Source organism: Mastigoproctus giganteus, chromosome 7 (genome assembly GCF_048544385.1).
Source record: "Mastigoproctus giganteus isolate SK-2022 chromosome 7, ASM4854438v1, whole genome shotgun sequence".
Classification (NCBI taxonomy): domain Eukaryota; kingdom Metazoa; phylum Arthropoda; class Arachnida; order Uropygi; family Thelyphonidae; genus Mastigoproctus; species Mastigoproctus giganteus.
In genome coordinates this window covers 187,324,799-187,344,013 of record NC_143581.1, presented here as the reverse complement: position 1 = coordinate 187,344,013, position 19,215 = coordinate 187,324,799, and the positions used below count along the sequence as shown (strand labels likewise).

The following is a 19,215-nucleotide window of genomic DNA, read 5'->3' as shown; positions in this document are numbered from 1 at the left end:
AAAGTTATTTCAGATTTCTAATTATAATTATATTTTACTATATCTCCATTAATGTGGTATATTCATTCTACAATTTCGGTTGTATTTGGTAAGGCATTATATTTTGAAACCTAAATACCATGATGACTCTTCTGCAACTGACTCTAATAACAGTAATTAGAGTCCAGCATTTTAATACACATTATTTGGCTTCCTATTCTTAAACAATCATGCCCAAAGTATCGAAAACAACTATTAATGAGTTAAAACACGATTATTTGTGGAATAAAAGAATATTATCAATGAAGTCATCTAAAGATCGAACCACGAGGAAGGTTATTTTGATTAAATTTTTCCAGTTAACAAGACAGCCCAATTTCGATCATCTAATCTTTGGATTACACGTTTATTAGTTTTAGGAACACTTTCTGAACACTACCGTTTTTGTCTAAGATTTCTTGTTCGCAAGAACGGTAGCAATCTTCCTGTTATGTAAATACTAGAAAAAAATAAAAATAAGAGCGGGGGATCGAATAGGATGAACCTTCTGATTATAGCTCTATTTCAATGCAAAATGCAGCCACATCGTCTTGTTGTTGCATTTGGAACCTAAAGTTATGCCTTTAAGAGCTCTGCACGTTTTGCGCCTTTGTATTACTTAATATAATATTGACCTCCCTTCCAATAAAGAGAACAAGTAAATCGGACTATGTGATAATACTGCTAGTTTTAATGAGCTTGTAATCGCTTTGATTCTTTAACAGCAGCTTCAGTATTGCAACTTTCTATAACCCTGATACATGATGCTGATTTTGATCACTGTATTGGTGCTGAAACTTGCTTGTAGCTTTGACGCGTATTGTAATAATTAAATAAAGAGCTTACGTGGGAAAATATTCTCGAAATATTTCAGGACAACACCATTTTAATGTAAAAAATATAGCTTTTTCTGTGTTGTATCACGATTTTATAACGAATAATCGCTGTCTTTTAATATGCGATAAATATTGGCAACCATCACAAATTAATTGAAATTGAGGGTTAATGAATAAATTATATTTAACGAAAAGTTAAACGACAAACACGATCCACATTACACTGTCCACTCAAAACATAATTACCACCTGATTCTTTCACAATTTTCCGTTCCACCCTACTTGATGGAATACGTGTGGCGGTGATAACCGATAACTGTGATCTGCAGGTTCGTGGCATGCGGTCCATACGAAGTACTTGATCGACATGGGCAAGGGACTTGATCTAAGGGACTTCGAAAAAGATGATTGCGAGTATCTGTTCAAGAGTGGATTAGAGAAACAGCGAATGGTGTGGGCTGTTCGCGGAATGCCGTAATTAAGGGGGTCGTGTTTCAAGAGACCGACTTTCACAAGATGGGTAATCTTGTGCCACCCGGCACAAGATTACCCATCTTATAATTGTGATTACCCAAAATAGAAAATCGGATAACCGTGGACTTTGTCGGTAAGTGTAGAACGTTTGGGTTCGACTCCCGTTAATGACTAGAGGAACCTTTAAGAAATTTTTTCTAACCCATTGGCTGCGTTAGTTGGTTTCAAGTGTGGTACCAAGGTATCCAAAAAAACTAGAGTTTTTTGGTTGTAGTATATGCCTGGTCAAGGTTCCACCCATTGCCAACTACGCCTAAAATATGCATTTTAATAGCGTTATTGAACCGTTGATGACTGGAAAACAGTTGACTTTTGCAAAAAATCCTGTTTCCTACTATGCCATGTACCTGGATAGTACAGTGTAAGACTGCAGAGAGGAATCACTCCGATGTGCTGGTCCAACCGAACCAGACAAATCATCGAACATACCAAAACAGGCAGCAGTGTTTTAGTATGTTCAATGATTCCTGGGAATCCTTGAAGCTCTCATACTTCCTAGCCCGCACTCTGAATGCTAAAATCTATCTATCCATTTTGCCTGATCAAAAATCTATTTATTAGGGGGTCACACAGAATGTTAATTCAACCACCAATGTGTAGTGGGTCTGTAAATTGCGAGCGTTCTCTGGTCGATTTGCCTGCTTTGCTGATTAAAAACGCCGGGTTCTGGGAGAAAACCTTGAAAAACCTATCTACGCCTGAGACCCATTAATTGAGCCATTCAGTGAAAAAAGCACATTAAAGTTCCTCGCGTCATCGACGGGATTAAAACCCGTGCCTTTTCCACCCGGTGTGGTGAGGACGGTGATGAAGCCACTGTGGAACCGAGTCGACTGTCTCATCAAATACACTCGTTCCTAATTGGCACCGATATGTTCCAGCAGGATAACGCTCCTTGCCAATTTGCTGGTATTGTTCGAGGGTGGTCGACCGAACACAAAAGTGGTTTCCAGGTGTTACCTTGGCGCCGAATTCGCCGGATGGAAATCCCATAAAACACCTTAGGGATTATGTGAATCGTCATATACCCCGCGTTTGGATCCTCTACCACGGATTATTGCAGATCTACGAGACCTAATCCTGACGACAAGTACAATATATCTCCTGCAATGTTTGGAGGCCTTACAGAATACATGCCTCGTCTTGTGGCGCCGATACTGGCTGAAAAGAAAGGACGTATCTACGGTTAGATAGATGGTCATAATGTTTTGACTGGACAATGTAAACTGTGCGTGTTACTTATTGCAAGCTGGATTTCATCTCCAACCTGTTTTTCTCGTAGATACAAGCCGAAAAGTTCTTTATCTTAGAGTACAACTCAGTGAATTTCACTGCTGCAAATTCATGCACTGCAGAGCAAAAGAAGGAAGAATCTTCGTTCACTACAGTGGAGAACGAGAACTCTTCGAACAAGTCCACCAAGCCTTCCATTTATCCATTCCTGCACCCAGTTTAATCTGCCCATTCAGATTCTGAACAATTGTAAATCAGACCATGGAAATAAAAACTGAAAAAAACACAAAAATTATTGAAAAATATTTTATTTTTCACTGTTTCTACATGTTTCAAAATATTAATAGAAAGTTTTGTACCACAGACATCTACATCCTGTTCAGGAGAACGAAGTATTCTCAAGGTAGCAATATGTCTTCACGAAATTGATTTATGTGTTTTCCGTTTGAATTTTCTTCTCAATTGGTATTATATTGCGGGAAATGGCGGAGCCAAATGGCTTGAGTGCAATTCTGGAAAAAAAAAATAATAAAATAAAATAACAGATAAAAATACATAAATTAACTAACAAGACGAATCCAAACAATTCTCATTCGATTTGTTTGGATTCGTAAAAACAACAGAGAGAGAGAGAGAGAGAGAATATCCAATAAATTGATAAATAATTCATAAACAATTCATCGTTTCTATGTATTAATAAGTAAATAATAAATTCAGTGATTACTCCAAACGCAGAATCTTGTTTTTCTTAGCTAAAATTGTTCTATTTCATCTTCATCTGAAGGTAAAACTGATCTATTTGTTTTTATTTTTTAAAACATTCAAATTATTTAAAATCATTCAAATGAAAGTCAAAAAACGGATAGTTCCTGATCATCAATGTACTAACCAAATTGCAGAGTCCAAATAATATCCATATAGATCCCCAAGCTGCTTCTTAGATATATTGTAGTTCAAGGAGCTACTATTAGTTTTACTGATTGTCACACAACAAAACCATACAACCTTGTGATTATACTGTATATATATTCGTACCCGTAACACAAAGACACCCGCTGCTGAAGAACCGAAGAACTATGAACTGCCAGACGATTCGTTGAACGCGCGACCCATTGTGAAGCTCCATGTCCTGCAGCACTATGAGCTGCTAACAACACAGCAGTACAATGTCCAAGGAAGATATATAATGCACCACTTAATTTTCAAGGAAGACCAGCAGCAGAAGATTAATAAACGCTATGTGGGGCAGCGTCATGAACTTGTAAAGATGAACATCATTTTAAACTGTATATGTAAGGCCACACCATGTCTTCTTCCACATAATAATAACCTCTGTAGCTTCTGTGCATCTCTCTTCCGTTCCTAGGGTAATAATTCTCTTCCTGATGAAGTCTTATTGAATTGCAGCCAGGCGAAACCGAGTTAATTGAAGTTCCAGTCCTTTATCTTGACACGTGAAAGTTTAGGATTACAGAACCAGTGAACAGAAAAGAATAGAACTAAGATTCACTATAATGTCCTAACCACCGTGTGAGATTCCTAATTTCCTCAAGGACAAATCAGTCACACAATTTGTTACAACAAGACAAGTAAAGACGCTCGGAGCCTTAACCCATAAAAAACGATCCTCAACGCACGCGATTTCTTGCCAAAATCGAGATTTTAAAATAATTCATGATGTGAATCAGCCATCATTTAATCTGAAGTATATCACACATCGATGCTTTCTCCAAACTGTTAAGCATTATCTCTTGTCCTGAATTTTTACTGTCATTCTACGTCAACAAGATATTATCTCTAAATCAAGTAGAGATTTCTTCAATGTCCTGCGTCTTTTAAATACCGATCTCGAGAAGTCTTGGAAGACAATAAATTCTCAAATTCTCTCCATATTTATCCAAAGGATATTTATATTCTCTAATTTTAACTTGGTTAGCAGATGACAACGACATATGGTTATATAATTCTAATTAAATCCAAATGAATCGAATATTAGACAGTAGAAAAAAAGTGCAAAATTAAGTGAAAATAAAAAATAAGGATAGTAGAGCAGACATCAGTGGCAGCAAATATGCAAAAGCCACAACATGTTTAATGTTACAATAAAAAGAAATGAAAGTATGCCAGCAGCGTGGCAAACTAGTAGAGCGAAGAAGACAGCGTGGAAAACCAGAAGAGCGAATTTAGAAAACAGAGTCCAAATTAAAGGAAAATTTAGCGGTGCTCCCCTCCCCTCTGCTAAGAAATTGAGTTCACCATTTTGGTTCGAAATCAAGAAACAGTGGTTCTCACGAAGAACCATGCAAATATCTACCAATAAAAATCTTTTCGATTGCGTATTACGAAATCAGAAAGTATAGAATGTTGCACATTTGGAGAGCTATAGGATATTTAATTTTTTTATGAGTATTTTAACTGTTATTAATAGAACTAGGACAATTACTTACTATTAATGCTGGCTGTGGAACTCCCGGATCTGAATCTGAACCCTGCAATATTAATGAAAAGAATGATTTATAAACTCTTAAATATTCTTAAAGTATATTACAGGCAGAGCTGCAACTCTGAAAAGTTTAAGGAGAATAAATCCAGCTTAAAGACATACAAAATAATTAATAAAACATGCAACTATAACTGAAGTTTACAAAAGACAAGACGAACGACATTAACACTTGCTAATTTGAATACCAAAGGTTTTACTAAACGTTTCAATACAAATTTTAACACAGTTAGGCTTTTAGCTAGACGAAAAGATTCTTAAAATGCACGTGTAAGGAAATTGCGATATACGCTTGACAAAAATTTGGGGGAAAAGGAACTTGCCAGAAAATCCTTAAAAGCCCCATCCACGTGAAAAAGAAATCTTCCACAAAAAAGAAAACTTAGGTGGTCTGTTACATTATGCCTCTTTGTATGATACACGGTGGTACTTAGAACTACACTTTAATGCAATTTATCCGGAATTTCAATACTATAGTATTGAACAAAATGGAACTTTTCAATTTTCAGACGATAAAAGTATAAATTTCTTTATTAAAGTTTATTATTCTGTTAAAGATTATTCTACAAATTTTCCTTGCTTTGTAAATTTTTAAATCTGTTTGACATTTGCTTCTTTAGTTTACATAACCCCAGGGGCTCACATCTCGTGAGTATGGGCTTTTTTTGGCTGGTTCAGCATAAGCCTTACACTTTATATATAATAATAATAATAATATAGTATTTTCAAATATAATCTTTGTAGGAATGTCAAAATTATAGTTATTTTAACGTCTGGCAATATTATAAAACCGAAAGGTAAAACAGTGGTACATTCTTTATCAAAGTTCATCATCCCTACTCTGTATAAAGTTTATCATTTATTGTGCTGCATCTAGCAATATTGAACTTTATTAGCAATAATTAGTGAATTATCCTTTATTGTATATATGTATGTGTTTGTGTGTTTATAATTTTTAACTCAGTTTCGATTCTGAATATATCAACAGAGTTCAATAAAGTTATTAAAACAGAACTCGTAGAAATTCTTATTTTAAAATACTATATTCGTTATGATGCAAAGATGCATATTATGAGCATATTTTTCAATTGTAATATTAGAGAATGAATATAATTTTAATCCAAGAACAAAATATGGTAAGCGACTTTTGGAATGAAAAGTATTGTTATTAGTCGCATTACTATTAACAAAATTATTATTAGTAGTAGTAGAATTAGCAGTGGAAAATAAGCAAGAAAGAAAGCTTATATAAAATCAGCCAAAAAATAAAAAAAGATTCCCACATCACCTGCCAATACTCATTAATAGTTAATTTAGTTCATCCATGAATTTATTCATCATTTATTCAAACTGTCCACCTCCAACAAACAGATAGAAGTTTGTTACAAAAAACGACCACCCGATGGCTGAAGGCGAACTTCGTCACATCTGTCCTGCAACCATCCTTCCTCAATTTGAATTTATGCACCCTCCGGTGTAGTCTGAGCAACCGGAAGTATGCCATCAGCATTGACTCAATCCATTCAAAGCCTTGAAAACCTCGATCAGATCAACCCCAGGTGCCAAGTCCCCTGCCACAGCAATTTGCAGAACTGAAGCCTTTCTTGTTCCCTTCACCAATCTCTTAACAGGAGAGATTGCTTCTACAGGGATGGGATACACTTAAATAGAAAGGGTGCAAGAATTTTTGCTGATGCTGTCGAGGCAGTGTTAGGTGGGTCGGAAAACTGCTAGTTGGGGGGGGATACAAGGACTAATAGATTAACAGTAGCCACTGGCAGAGGTGGAAGTGATTCTTGCACTACTTCTATTGAAATGAGCCGAAGCCTGAAAAACAAGATGCAGGATATTTCAGAGACTGCTGGGAGTCATTGCGGTACAAGTAAACACATGGGTAGCTAAGAATAAAAACAGGTGCATGTATACCTGCGTGTACATCAATGTACATGTACATCAATGCTCGGAGTTTGGTAAATAAATTTGATGAATTTGAGGTGTTGCTCAAAACATCGAAGGCAGATATTGTTGGGATATCAGAGACGTGGTGTCACACAGATATAAGTAATGCGGAACTGAAATTTGGGGAATACAATGTGTATAGAAAGGATAGACAGGACAGGAGGGGAGGAGGGGTTATGCTATTAGTTAAGAAACACATAAAGTCCAAGGAAGTGAAGCCAGTCGACATCGATGGACAGGGCAGTGTCGAGTCAGTTTGGTGTGACATAAGCATAGGGAAATCAAAATTGAGAGTAGGAGTGTGCTATAGGCCTAATGACTCTGATGAGTATAATAAGAAACTGTACAGGGAAATAGAGTGGGCCAGTAAATCAGAGAGTCTTATAATGGGGGATTTTAATTTCCCAGATATTGACTGGAATTTGTGGGTTGGTCACTCGCACACTAGCAAGGCTTTTGTGGATTTATTGGATGATTGTTTTCTACATCAGCATGTTCGTGAGGCAACAAGAGGGAGCAATACTCTTGATCTGATTATCAGTAGTGATTCTTCATGCATTAAGAATCTGCAGATAAATGAACCACTAGGTGGCAGTGATCACAGTGTGTTGAAGTGGGATTTACTCAAGGAGGTAACTACCATCAGAGGTAAAGAGAACGGTTTTTGCTTTCGTAAAGGCGACTATGATGGTCTGAGACAGTATTTAAATTCTATACAGTGGGACCAACTGATGATGTTACCAACAGCAAACTCAAAATGGGAAGCATTCAAGGAACTAATTTTGGAGGCTACCAGGCTTTACATACCAACCAAGAAATATTGTTCAAGGTTTAGGCTTAAATGGTTGTCAGATGAACTAATGAGACATGTGGCAGAGAAGAAAAATGCATGGGATACATACAAATTAATGGGTGACATGGAAGCCTATGATAGATATAGGTTGGTCTGTAACCAAGTCACAAAGGAGATTAGGCAGGCAAAGGCAGACTACGAAAAATCCATGGCAAAGGATGCAAAGAAAAACAGAAAAGAGTTCTTTACATATTTAAACTCAAGAAGAAAAGGGATGAATCAGATTGGTCCACTGGATATTGATGGTTCAACAGTTGAGGATCCTGCTCAGGTGGCTAACAATCTAAACGAGTATTTTGCATCTACATTCACACATGAGGAGTTATTCAGGAAGGAGAATAATGTAGGTAAAGTAAACATTGGCAGTGAGCTGGATGATTTTGTAATAACTGAGAGGAAAGTGGAGGAGAGATTGTTGAGGATAAACATAAAAAAGGCACCTGGAGTGGATGGGATCTATCCAGTTATATTAAATGAGGCAGCAAAGGAAGTAAGCAAACCCCTAGCCATAATTATGAGAGCTTCTTTGGACTCTGGACTCAGGGGAGGTACCCATGGACTGGAGATGTGCAAATGTAACCCCAATTCACAAAGGAGGATCAAAGGCTGACACAAGTAATTATAGACCTGTTAGTTTAACTTCTGTTCCAGGTAAATTAATGGAGGCACTGGTTAAAGAAGCACTGCAGGATCATCTAGACAAGAATTCAGTTATAGCTCAGACGCAGCATGGTTTTGTTAAGGGCAGGTCTTGCCTGACCAATTTGATTGGATACTATGATGTAGTCACAAAAGAACTGGATGCAGGGAATAACTTTGATATTATATATTTGGATCTTAGAAAGGCTTTTGATACTGTTGCACATGGAAGACTGCTGCACAAATTGGAGCAGTGTAGCATTGGAGGCAAATTGCTGCTATGGATAAGGGGATGGTTGAGTGGCAGAAGACAGAGAGTGGTAATCAATGGACACTGCTCAACGTGGACTAATGTTATTAGTGGAGTTCCTCAGGGTTCAATGTTGGGTCCGTTGTTGTTTTCGGTGTTTATGAATGATATTGATGATGGGATATCAAGTTTAATGTCCAAGTTTGCAGATGATACAAAGGTTGGCAGGGTTGTTAAGGACACTACTGACGCTATGCTGCTGCAACAGGATCTGGAAAGGTTGAACAGATGGGCTGAGAGGTGGCAAATGAAGCTTAACATTGACAAATGTAAAGTACTACATATGGGAAACAGTAACCCCAGAGCAACGTATCAACTCTGCGGTACTACACTGACAGTGGTGGAGAATGAAAAGGACCTGGGGGTAATTGTGCAGGCAGATATGAAATTCTCTGAGCAGTGCAGACGAGCTGCAAGAGTAGCTCATGGTGTCTTGTCAATGATATACAGGAATTTTTCTAGCAGGGATAAGGAGGTGATTATTCCCTTGTATAAGGCAATGGTTAGGCCACATCTTGAGTACTGTATACAGGTCTGGAGGCCTCATTTCAAGAAGGATGTAGAGCTGCTGGAACGGGTACAGAGAAGGGCAGCAAGATTAGTGAATGGAACAAAGGGTTGCTGTTATGAAGAAAGGCTTAAGTTCTGCAAATTACAGAGTCTGGAGGCTAGGCACCGGCGAGGTGATCTGATAGAGGTGTATAAAGCCTTGAATGGTTTGAGCATGCTCAATGCCAATGGGATTCTTCATCTTGCTCAGAATAATCACCTCAGAGGGCATAAATTCAAATTGAGGAAGGACGGATGTCGGATAGATGTGCGGAAATTTGCCTTTGGCCAGCGGGTGGTTAGTTGGTGGAACCGACTTCCATCACTTGTTGTTGAAGTTGATAGCCTAAACAAATTTAAAGCTCAACTGGACAGGTATTTCGAATGAACGGAGGGGTGAAATGGGAGTGGTGTGTGTGTTTTTTTTTTTTGGCTGATGCTGAATAAGCTTGCTTTCTTGCATCATATGCCTCTACTAATGCTAATGCTAATGCTAATGCTAATCTCGTTCCCCTTCTCTGTACCTGTTCCAGCAGTTCTACATCCTTCCTAAAATGAAGCCCCCCCCCCCTCCCAGACCTGTATGCAGACTTTAGCGAACAGATCTTAAGGGATGCAACCTCACCATTGCCTTGTACAATGGAATAATCACCCTCTAATCCCTGTTGGCAAAATTCCTGTATATCATTGGCAAAACTGCATGAGCTGTCCTCGCAGCTTGTCTGCATTGCTCAGAGAACTTCATATAATACTCCCCCCAAGGTCTCTTTTCATTTTCTACCACCCTAAGTGTAGTACCACATAGTTGGTACGTTAGTCTGGGATTGCTGTTACCCATGTGCAGTACCTCCATTTGTCAATGTTATTCTTCAAGCTTCATTGAAATTTATGAGACAATGCCCATACTGTTACTTTACTTTACTATTTAATAGCAATTTAAAAGTTCTGAAATATCAATATTGAAAATATTCAAAGCTATGTATGCAAATGTTTACTTGTAAAGAGAAATGCATTACTTACCATTTCCTCATATTTATTTTTCGTACATAATTGAATCTGAAACGAAATTATAAATTCGGTTAAGTTTCTCTTGTACACATTTAATTTAATGCTACATAGATATATTTTGATTATAGTTTAAGATATTTATTTTTTGAAAGATTCCTTCGTAATTATGTTTTCAAAATTAGTTGCTCTTGCACATTAGAAAAACACATGAACATTCGAGGTGTCTTACTATTTTTACTTAATTTCTTTAAACAGTTTGTATTTCGACAGGGAATTACCGAGAGCCAAGGAAAATACTGACGAGTGTTGACACCACTACAGATATCTGTAAACCACGCTTGGCTAATGATGATAATTTTAATTGCCAACTCGGACCTGCCACTCTGTCCTTGATCTCTAGAACATTACCATTTGTATATATTAATTAAATTATAAATTCACTTATGAATTTAATGAAATAAGACATTTCTTTTGCAGTGAGGAAAACTCTAATCCCAGTGAAAGGGATATGCCGTACAGATGGATGAGAACCCACCTTGGAACGTCTTTTGTGCAAAGGTTTCAACAGAATCTTGCCTATAATCTTTGCCAATGAGTGATGACATTTATCAGACAGTCAAGTAGATTCAGTGGACTGTAATAGTTATTTGTCAGATCTGTATGCCGATCTGACAAATAACTGGCCATCTGGATGCAGACTTCTTGGCAAAACCGTCATGTACTGAGAAAGTTATGCAAGACGAAATAATTCGCCATCTCCTCACAACCATCATGCTGTAGCCGAGTTCATTTTACTGGACTGAAGAGTGCGATAAACTAAACCTCAGGAAAGTGAGCTAAGATCGCCTCTTGGACTACAAATGAGAGTGAGATTTTAACTTCTGATCTGAAATGGGCAATTCCTTTTTGTGTGTATAAGAGAGTTTTCATGGGAGGAAATAAATTTGGGTAGTACTGCAGATATTTTTGTTATGTGTGTATAACACGTTGAGGTAACAAACATAAAAGGTATAATACTGTACATATAGTACAGTAGATGTTGGATTTCAATTATTCTTTGTTCAAGCGCATATAAATACTTACTTGTTCATACAGCGAGTGGTCTTCCTTGCACATGGCATCCACATAACTGAGCATTTTGTCTTGGCTGTCTGGAAAATGTTCCTGTAGGCATTCATCAAGTTTCTCACGAATCTGAAAATAGTAAACTAAAGTAAGAATTAAACTTTTAAAACTTCTGTTTAAGTTCTGTTAACATAAATTTAATCGAAGGACAGGCAACCTTCTGGTTGTCACAATAATTTCCTAACATCTTTCAGAACAGGGTAACGTATATCTAATCCACGTGATGTGATACCAATGACCACGATAACATTCTTGTAATCTCTATTTGTTAAATTTGCTGGATCCTGTTTTACTGGACAACCAAATATTATAATCTACTAAAGAATCTGAAATGATTATAGAAGGCACTGTAATGAATCTAAAAAGCCAACCAATCTCTAAGCTCTATATTCCTCCATTTGACATGGATTTCTCTGTTTTAAAGATTATTCTGATACAACATCCCCAAAAGCGGACAAAACAGTTGTTGAATAATTTGTTCAAAGTTCAAACTGCCGTGCGGTTTACGAAATCGGTTTTCGAAGGCTGTAATATAGTAAAAGCTATCTGTTTAAAGTAGTGTAATACCAAGGCAACTTAATACCAAGGCAAGCTTGTTCTGCTGTGAGAACTGAGACGGTTCCATTATCCATGCAGGTAAAGGTTTGCTGGATGCAAAAAGAGACGACAGACGTTAGTGTAATGAATGTTTACTGATGTAAATAAGTTTATTTTTTGTGCTTAATATGCAATCCAATATGCTACACTAAAACTGCTTAGCCACTAATCTGCAATTCGGCATTTATCCATCTCCTAGAGGCTCGGATTTCATAGAGTTTGCTCTACTATCTAAACTAGATTCTCGAAAAGTCGAAAGTCTGTTCTCGATAAGTGGAAAGTCATTTTCGATATCTCAAACTCTGATAATCGCCTGTCAAAACCTCCAAAGGGGTACTGCTTTAAAATTCCTATATACTCGATTGAAATTAATGCTATTCTCGTTGACTCCACATTTTTTGCGATTCGGGTAGTCAATATAAAATGTTTTTGTGCTGCTGAAATTGAAGCAGAACCAGATGTGGACCAGCAGCATAACTACAGCATGTTCATTACATCACCCACGAGCCGCACCTTATTACTTTTCTGAAGAAATGGGACATAGAAGACCGGATCACTTTTTTATATCTTCCCAAGTATATTTTTTCCATTTATTCTTTATATAGCTTAATAAGCTCTTCTTCCCCATTAAGCAGAACAGCTGATTCACTCTCAATTCTTTTTCCGTTTGTGATTACATTAGCTTCTCGTGTTAAAGATGTGACTGTGGCTGTCGTGGATTTATCAAGTCAATCTCCATGTAGTAACGCAAGTGTGCCAGCTGTTTTTCGTGAAGTGGACATGCCGTATTCCACTGTAAGGATAGTAATGCTATTTAGCATAAAGAGCGCTTAATATTTGATAATCTCCTTAATATTTGATATGATTGACATTAAAGTTTTTTAGGCTTTATTTCCCTTCTTTCGCATTTATTTTTCTCTCGACACAATAAAGAGTATTTATGGTTTATTTTATGATATTATGGTCCCCACTTGGTATGTATACTTTGATGAGAAATCTTATCACCTGATGAGACTCTATGTGAGAACCAAATCGAGGGATATTAGAGTCCCCTGTATTTTCTGTGACATGCGGAATAAACAGCAACAATTTTTTCCACAATAATCTTAGGTTTCTTGACCAAGCCATGGATTTGTTTATGGTCTATGCCATTAGTACCCACATATATCATGAGACACACTTCAATACTCTTAGAAACAGAGTTGGACATCATCAACTGTCGTACCTGAGAGGAATACTTTGGTTCCTTTCCATTTGTCTTTTTCATATAATCGATTTCTAATTTCCCTTGCAACTGATGCCCTTGTGGGTAACACAGTGATATAAGAACTCTTCTACCTCCTGTGTCTTCGTCCAGTAAGCAGACAAATCCTTCACATCACACCCGCCACTTACAGATAATATATATAGTGCAGTATGTTAGCATTATTAGTCGCTAATGAGCCTAAAACCCTATTGAAATTACAACAACGTACAGTTCAATCCTCCAGTAAGGCTGCTTCCTGTGGTACCAGAGAAAGGTGTTCCTCCAATTACATCTGAGTGGTAAAACTGTATAAAATAATGCTTACTTTATTTTTGAAGCATTTTCCTGCAGTCAAATAATTTAAACAGAAAATCGGCAAAATTATTTAAGTCGAAATTTCGATTTCTCAGACTGTTTTTCATCTCCCTTCGAATTAATGAGTACATCCTCTAACAAACTCAATTTCAAAGAGATAGTTGGGTTATTTAAGCTGGCAGTTATATTTCTATTTTTATGAGCTGTGCTACACAATTTCAGTCAGCTTCACGTAATTGAGTGCGAATGGTTTGACAAATACTTAATCCAACCCTTGCTCGTTGTAAGGACCATGGTATTATTCTCTGGCCAGGTGGCTCCATTGCGATTAATTCCATATCTCCAGTTAACGTTAGAAAGTATCAGTTTGCTTTATCGGAGTCTCGTCCTGATAAAGCATTCTGAGATATCTCCCCTCCTGATATAAACACCGCACCTGATTCTCCTATGTTCTCAGATTTAAGGTAAGCATAGTCAAATGGATCTGGAATCTTTCTGTTTCCTACTTCTTTGCCAACTAGTTTGTCCAAACCGAATATAATAAGGAACCCTTGCGAACGTTATTAATAGTTTACCAAATCAATCTTCTCTTTCACATTGTGAAAGTCCTAATTTTGGTTTGAAGGCTGTTATGTATATTTTGATCGACTACATTGTATAAGAATATTCTTAATAAGCGAATTTTTCGGGAAGAGTGGTTAATTCATAAATTCATTGCAATTGAAAAAATGTTGTTAATGTGGAGGTAGCCCACTTTAGACCAATTTCATTTAGGCCTCTCCGGTTTTGGAAATTTTAGAGAAATTAATTTTGCCAAAACCATTCGATTTTATACATCTGCCATTATGTAGATTACCTGGATTTTCAACATTAGCACTTATAGGTGCTAATGTAGATGAAGAGCAATCTCCCGTAATCATTTAGTGTCTAAGACTTAATCATGGGACGAAAGTTTTAAGATATTTTCTTTTTTTTGACGCTTCCTCCACATTTCATTCTGTTCAAATAAAGTAATTTTTGAGCCTTCTAAGTAATTATTATCTAATCAGTGGATAATTTTTAAAATCTAATATCCTGCTATTTTGAGTCCACAATATTGGATTTTGAAAACTAATAGATTCGTGGGCTATTATTATTTTTACTTACTGCTCCTACCATCAGCCTGAAGCATCCAGCGGTTTCTGCTTTAGATGCATCAGAAACTGAAAGGAAAGAATGAATGGAACTTGTTATAATCAGTGTACAACATAATATATCATCAAAAGAAGAACTATTTATTCTAAAATTTTATATTTATCGAAGTAGAAGACGTATATTCAAGGGGTTTGTGACAAAATCTTGATGAATTGGTAAGTTTTAATCGTTTGTTTTCCCGGAGCGAAATACGCTCAGAATAAATTTTTAAATATACAATAAACACGAAGAATTCAGACTCCATATTTCATAATTCTCCGAAAATGCTATGTAAACAAAGGGAGGCATTTCTATACTTCGGTAAAACACGAATGACTGGCGTCTGGTTGACTTAAGAAGTCCCAGTAAGATTTGAACTTTCTTACTGGAATGTCTCAAGGAACTTTACTGGCAAGCAGAGAGCAGAGATTTCACCACCAGTGGATAGTGGAGAGAATTGCCCCAATAAAACAGGCTCCCTCTTCCACTGTCACCAGAAAGTTTAACATGGGTGGTAAAGTAAGCCATAGATTTTAGTTCAGAACAATGTCCGAGAAAGTATTTACAGCAACTTGTTGTATGACGTAGAATTGATCATCTGTGCGAAAGACAGCAATAGATGAAATTAGCAAAGAAGGATTACTGATTGATATTAACCTTCTCTGTAGAACACAGCCGAGGACACTGGAGTAGAATCATTAACCGTGTCGGTACAGTTAATGTATGCTTTGTGCATTGGCCAAAAATGAGAGCGGTTGATGCTATTCTAGGTAAAAAAAATCTAATTTTGTCTGTAAATCTGGTTATTACCATAGGGAGTGAAGCAAAGATTCTTTTATGCAAGAATTAATATAGAATTGAGATTTATCTAGATTTGCAGTCCTCTTTTGGAGAATATTAGTATTAGTTTCAGTATTAGTAATTGTCATATGGTGCCAGGAAGCCTAAGGGTTATAACGCACCAGCCAAAAAAAATAAATAAATAACTAAAAAAAACTAATAATAATAAAATAGATTATTAATAAGAGAAAAGTAAATAGATAACCTATGTTTATCCCTCTTCCCGTAGGTAATTGTCCAGCTGACCTTTCAATTTCCCCAAACTCTAAGTCTCTGCCACCCGTGTAGGTAACTTATTTCAGTAATTTATAACTCCCTGGTAAAATAAAACTACCTGCAATCCAGTCTAAACATCTCTCCTCGTGACGTGAATTTCATTTAGATTCATTTATAACCGTGAAAATTTCAACCTCATTTATTTTACCATTGCCTCTCCTCAGAGCCTTAAACACCTCAATCAAGTCACCTCTAAAGTGCCTAGTTTCCAAGCTGTGCAACCCACAAGGTTGCACAGCTTGGAAACTAGGCATATTCGACAACTTTCCTCATAAGGACGTCCTTTTACCGATCGCACCGGGCGAGTTACCCGTCTCTGGACCTTTTCAAGAAGCTCGATGTCTTTGTTTAGGTGCGGTCCCCACAGTTGAACACAGTATTCCAAGAGTGGCCTAACAATAGGTTTATATAGTTGGATTATGACTGCCATATCTCTAACAGAAAATGTTCAATAGGACACCATGGAACATTGTAGACAGGTTGCCTTACTTGCAACCTGTCTACAATGTTCTGAGAGTTTCACGTCTGACCATATTGTAACACCCAAGTCCCTTGTGGGAGTTTTGTTTTTGCTTCCCTTTTTTCTTAGACCTCCACCCTACTGAAGTCTCAATCCCATCCCACAAACGCAAATCTGACTGCAATTCACAGAACATTCTGGATTCTAGGATGTGTAAAGCGGGTGTTAGCAGAAAATTAAAGAGATTTATTTACAAAAATTTACAACCTTTAATGAACATTATAAACAGCATTTACATAAAAAACCAAAGGGAAAGATGTAAATGAATAAAGTCTTGGTGGTTATAAGTGAATTTTAATTTTATTTATCAAAGGCCGATGATAGGAAAAGTAGGATACATATGGCATAGTATTTCCATCGATGTTTCTTACAAAGGTTAAAGCTATACAAGTGTAGCCCAGAGTAGTGGGCGATGTAGAAATGTATTTCGAGTTGAACTCACGTTGAACTTTTGATTTTCCTTTCCAATGATATACGTTTCTTACATTTCTGTTCATATTTCCTTTGCAATTTTTTCGACATTATGAAAATTTTCTTCAACTCAGCACACTTATCGGCTTATAACTTTACAAATTTTATTTTATCGGTTATTATTGCTAAATAATATTGTAGATCCTGTTATTCTCTACAAATCGACAGCAATTTCAACGTCCTATCTCTTCGCAATCCAAAGTTACACTGCCCAAACGGCGCGCAGCGTCGCCATTTTCAGTGTTCACGCGCAAGCGCTACTACTCACCGCTGCACACCCCCACTACCCACCATTTTAGATACGGACATAAACCCTCTATCCAACAAAATTTAAATCATTAGATTATCATTTATAGTTTACGAGATATAAGCTCGACAAATCTTGCCATTTTTTTGGTCGCTACAGTTTTCGTATAAACCCCCTATACCGGATCGAATTTAAAGACGTATTCACGTCAAAACAGGAACAGACTTCCGTTCCGGAATGGCAGCTACTTCCAATTTCCTTGCGTTCAGGTTTCCTTCCCGGCAGACAGGATTTCTTCCATTTTTTGGGCACACTGCCTTCCAATGCGAGACCAGTTTTTCTTTCTCTCACGTTTTTTTTTTTTTTTTGCCTTTTCTTCTTCATTTTGCTACGAGATGTTCACATCTCGTGGTATGGCCCTTTCATGTTGCCGGTCGCCTCCAAAACACTCATTTCGTGTTCACACTTTCTCCCTAAATATGGCCAACTTTTCAAAATATCTGCCATCCTGACGCCATTTTCTTTTGAGGCGAACATTGGACATCCACTCATTTCCCGTTTACTTTCTAACAGTGGCTTAGATCAAAAGAGACGCTTTGTAATCCCATTTTACAGTCCTATTGTTCTTTCCCTCAGCAACCCTTTCTCGCCTGTTCTCAAATGGCTCCCCTTTCTTAGTAATTGCGTTGTCTCTGTTTGCTCTCTTGTATTATTTAAATTACTTGTTTACCTTTAGCCACTATTTTAATTCACATGCCTAAAACTATCCATTAATAAATCCAGCGTTCGTCCAACTTTAATCTTATATACATTAAAACTAAATATCCAATCTTAATACTTACTAACTTTAATTTAACACTCAGGCATTAATGTTAATTGTCATTCTCCCTCTATTGCCATCTCATAGCCTTATTTGATCAGCATACGTCAACCAACACCACAGAATATCAATTCATTGTGATCACAAAAGGAAAATGTTAATAAAAGGCGTACGATCGACTAAAAATAGCTCTGGAAATAGGTTAAGGCAGCATTAGCAATTACAACGTTACTTTACTGTTAAAATAAATTATAATATTATTCTAAAACTCATTATTAGCAATTAAAATGCATTATAATTTCGAAAAAGTATTAATTGGCTATTAAAAAGCATTATGATATTCGAAAAAGGATTATTGCCATTGAAAAGCACTATAATATTTGAAAAACATTATATATAATATGCGAAAAAGCATTATATATACATTGGAAAAAGAATTAATACACGTAAATAAAAATTTAGTTTAAAATACAGCAAAATGTCTGTTGTAAGAAAAAACAACAGCAGTATATAAGTTTGTCAATCTGTCTAAAATAGGAAGTGTCAGAAAATGAAGGAGTTGCAACTTACCGCAAAACATCTCAAATTGATTTCCTTCTTGACCCACACATACATCATTTCGCATATAACCTAAAATAACAAATAAAAACAAAGAGGAAGCACGCATTTCCATCTTCTTTTCACTATATCTTTTATTTAATATATTTAAAAGTAATTTTCTTCTTCGCTACACAATGTACAAGTGCTTTAACCACTCACTCCGTCTCCGCTAGAGTCAAGGGTTACTTATCTTGGCCTTTTATAGACAGGCGCTGGACCTTTTTGTTGTTGTTTTAAGCTGGTTGTTACTAAGAAATGCGTATTGCTTGCAGTTAGGCAATCATATCATAGACAGGCACGCGCACTTTTGTGTTTACATTCAAGTGCGCAGCCGTCAACAGTGCAAATGACACATTGCGCCATCTATAATATAAGTTCACCTTGACTGTATGATAGACTGATAAAATTACAGTACGAAATCATCTGGCGATTCTTAGCAGGAAGAAATGCCAAAATTCCAACGACAATTCTAACGCTAAGAATAAAATCCTGAGAATGCGTTTCCTTACAATTCTGAGAATTCATTCACGTGCAATTCAATGTGGG

General features: G+C 36.7%; 1 protein-coding gene across 1 annotated transcript; it reads right to left on the bottom strand.

The window, feature by feature from the left end:
- Nucleotides 1–2,971: 2,971 nt before the first annotated feature.
- Nucleotides 2,972–18,860, bottom strand: LOC150083433 (uncharacterized). Its single transcript, XM_090377278.1, has 6 exons — nucleotides 18,640–18,860; nucleotides 14,869–14,924; nucleotides 11,523–11,633; nucleotides 10,452–10,487; nucleotides 5,069–5,110; nucleotides 2,972–3,133 (listed from the first exon to the last, which is right to left on the bottom strand). Exons 1-6 carry the CDS (start codon nucleotides 18,740–18,742, stop codon nucleotides 3,080–3,082), a joined length of 402 nt encoding a protein of 133 aa, XP_090233404.1. The 5' UTR covers nucleotides 18,743–18,860; the 3' UTR covers nucleotides 2,972–3,079.
- Between the last annotated feature and the right edge of the window lie 355 nt (nucleotides 18,861–19,215).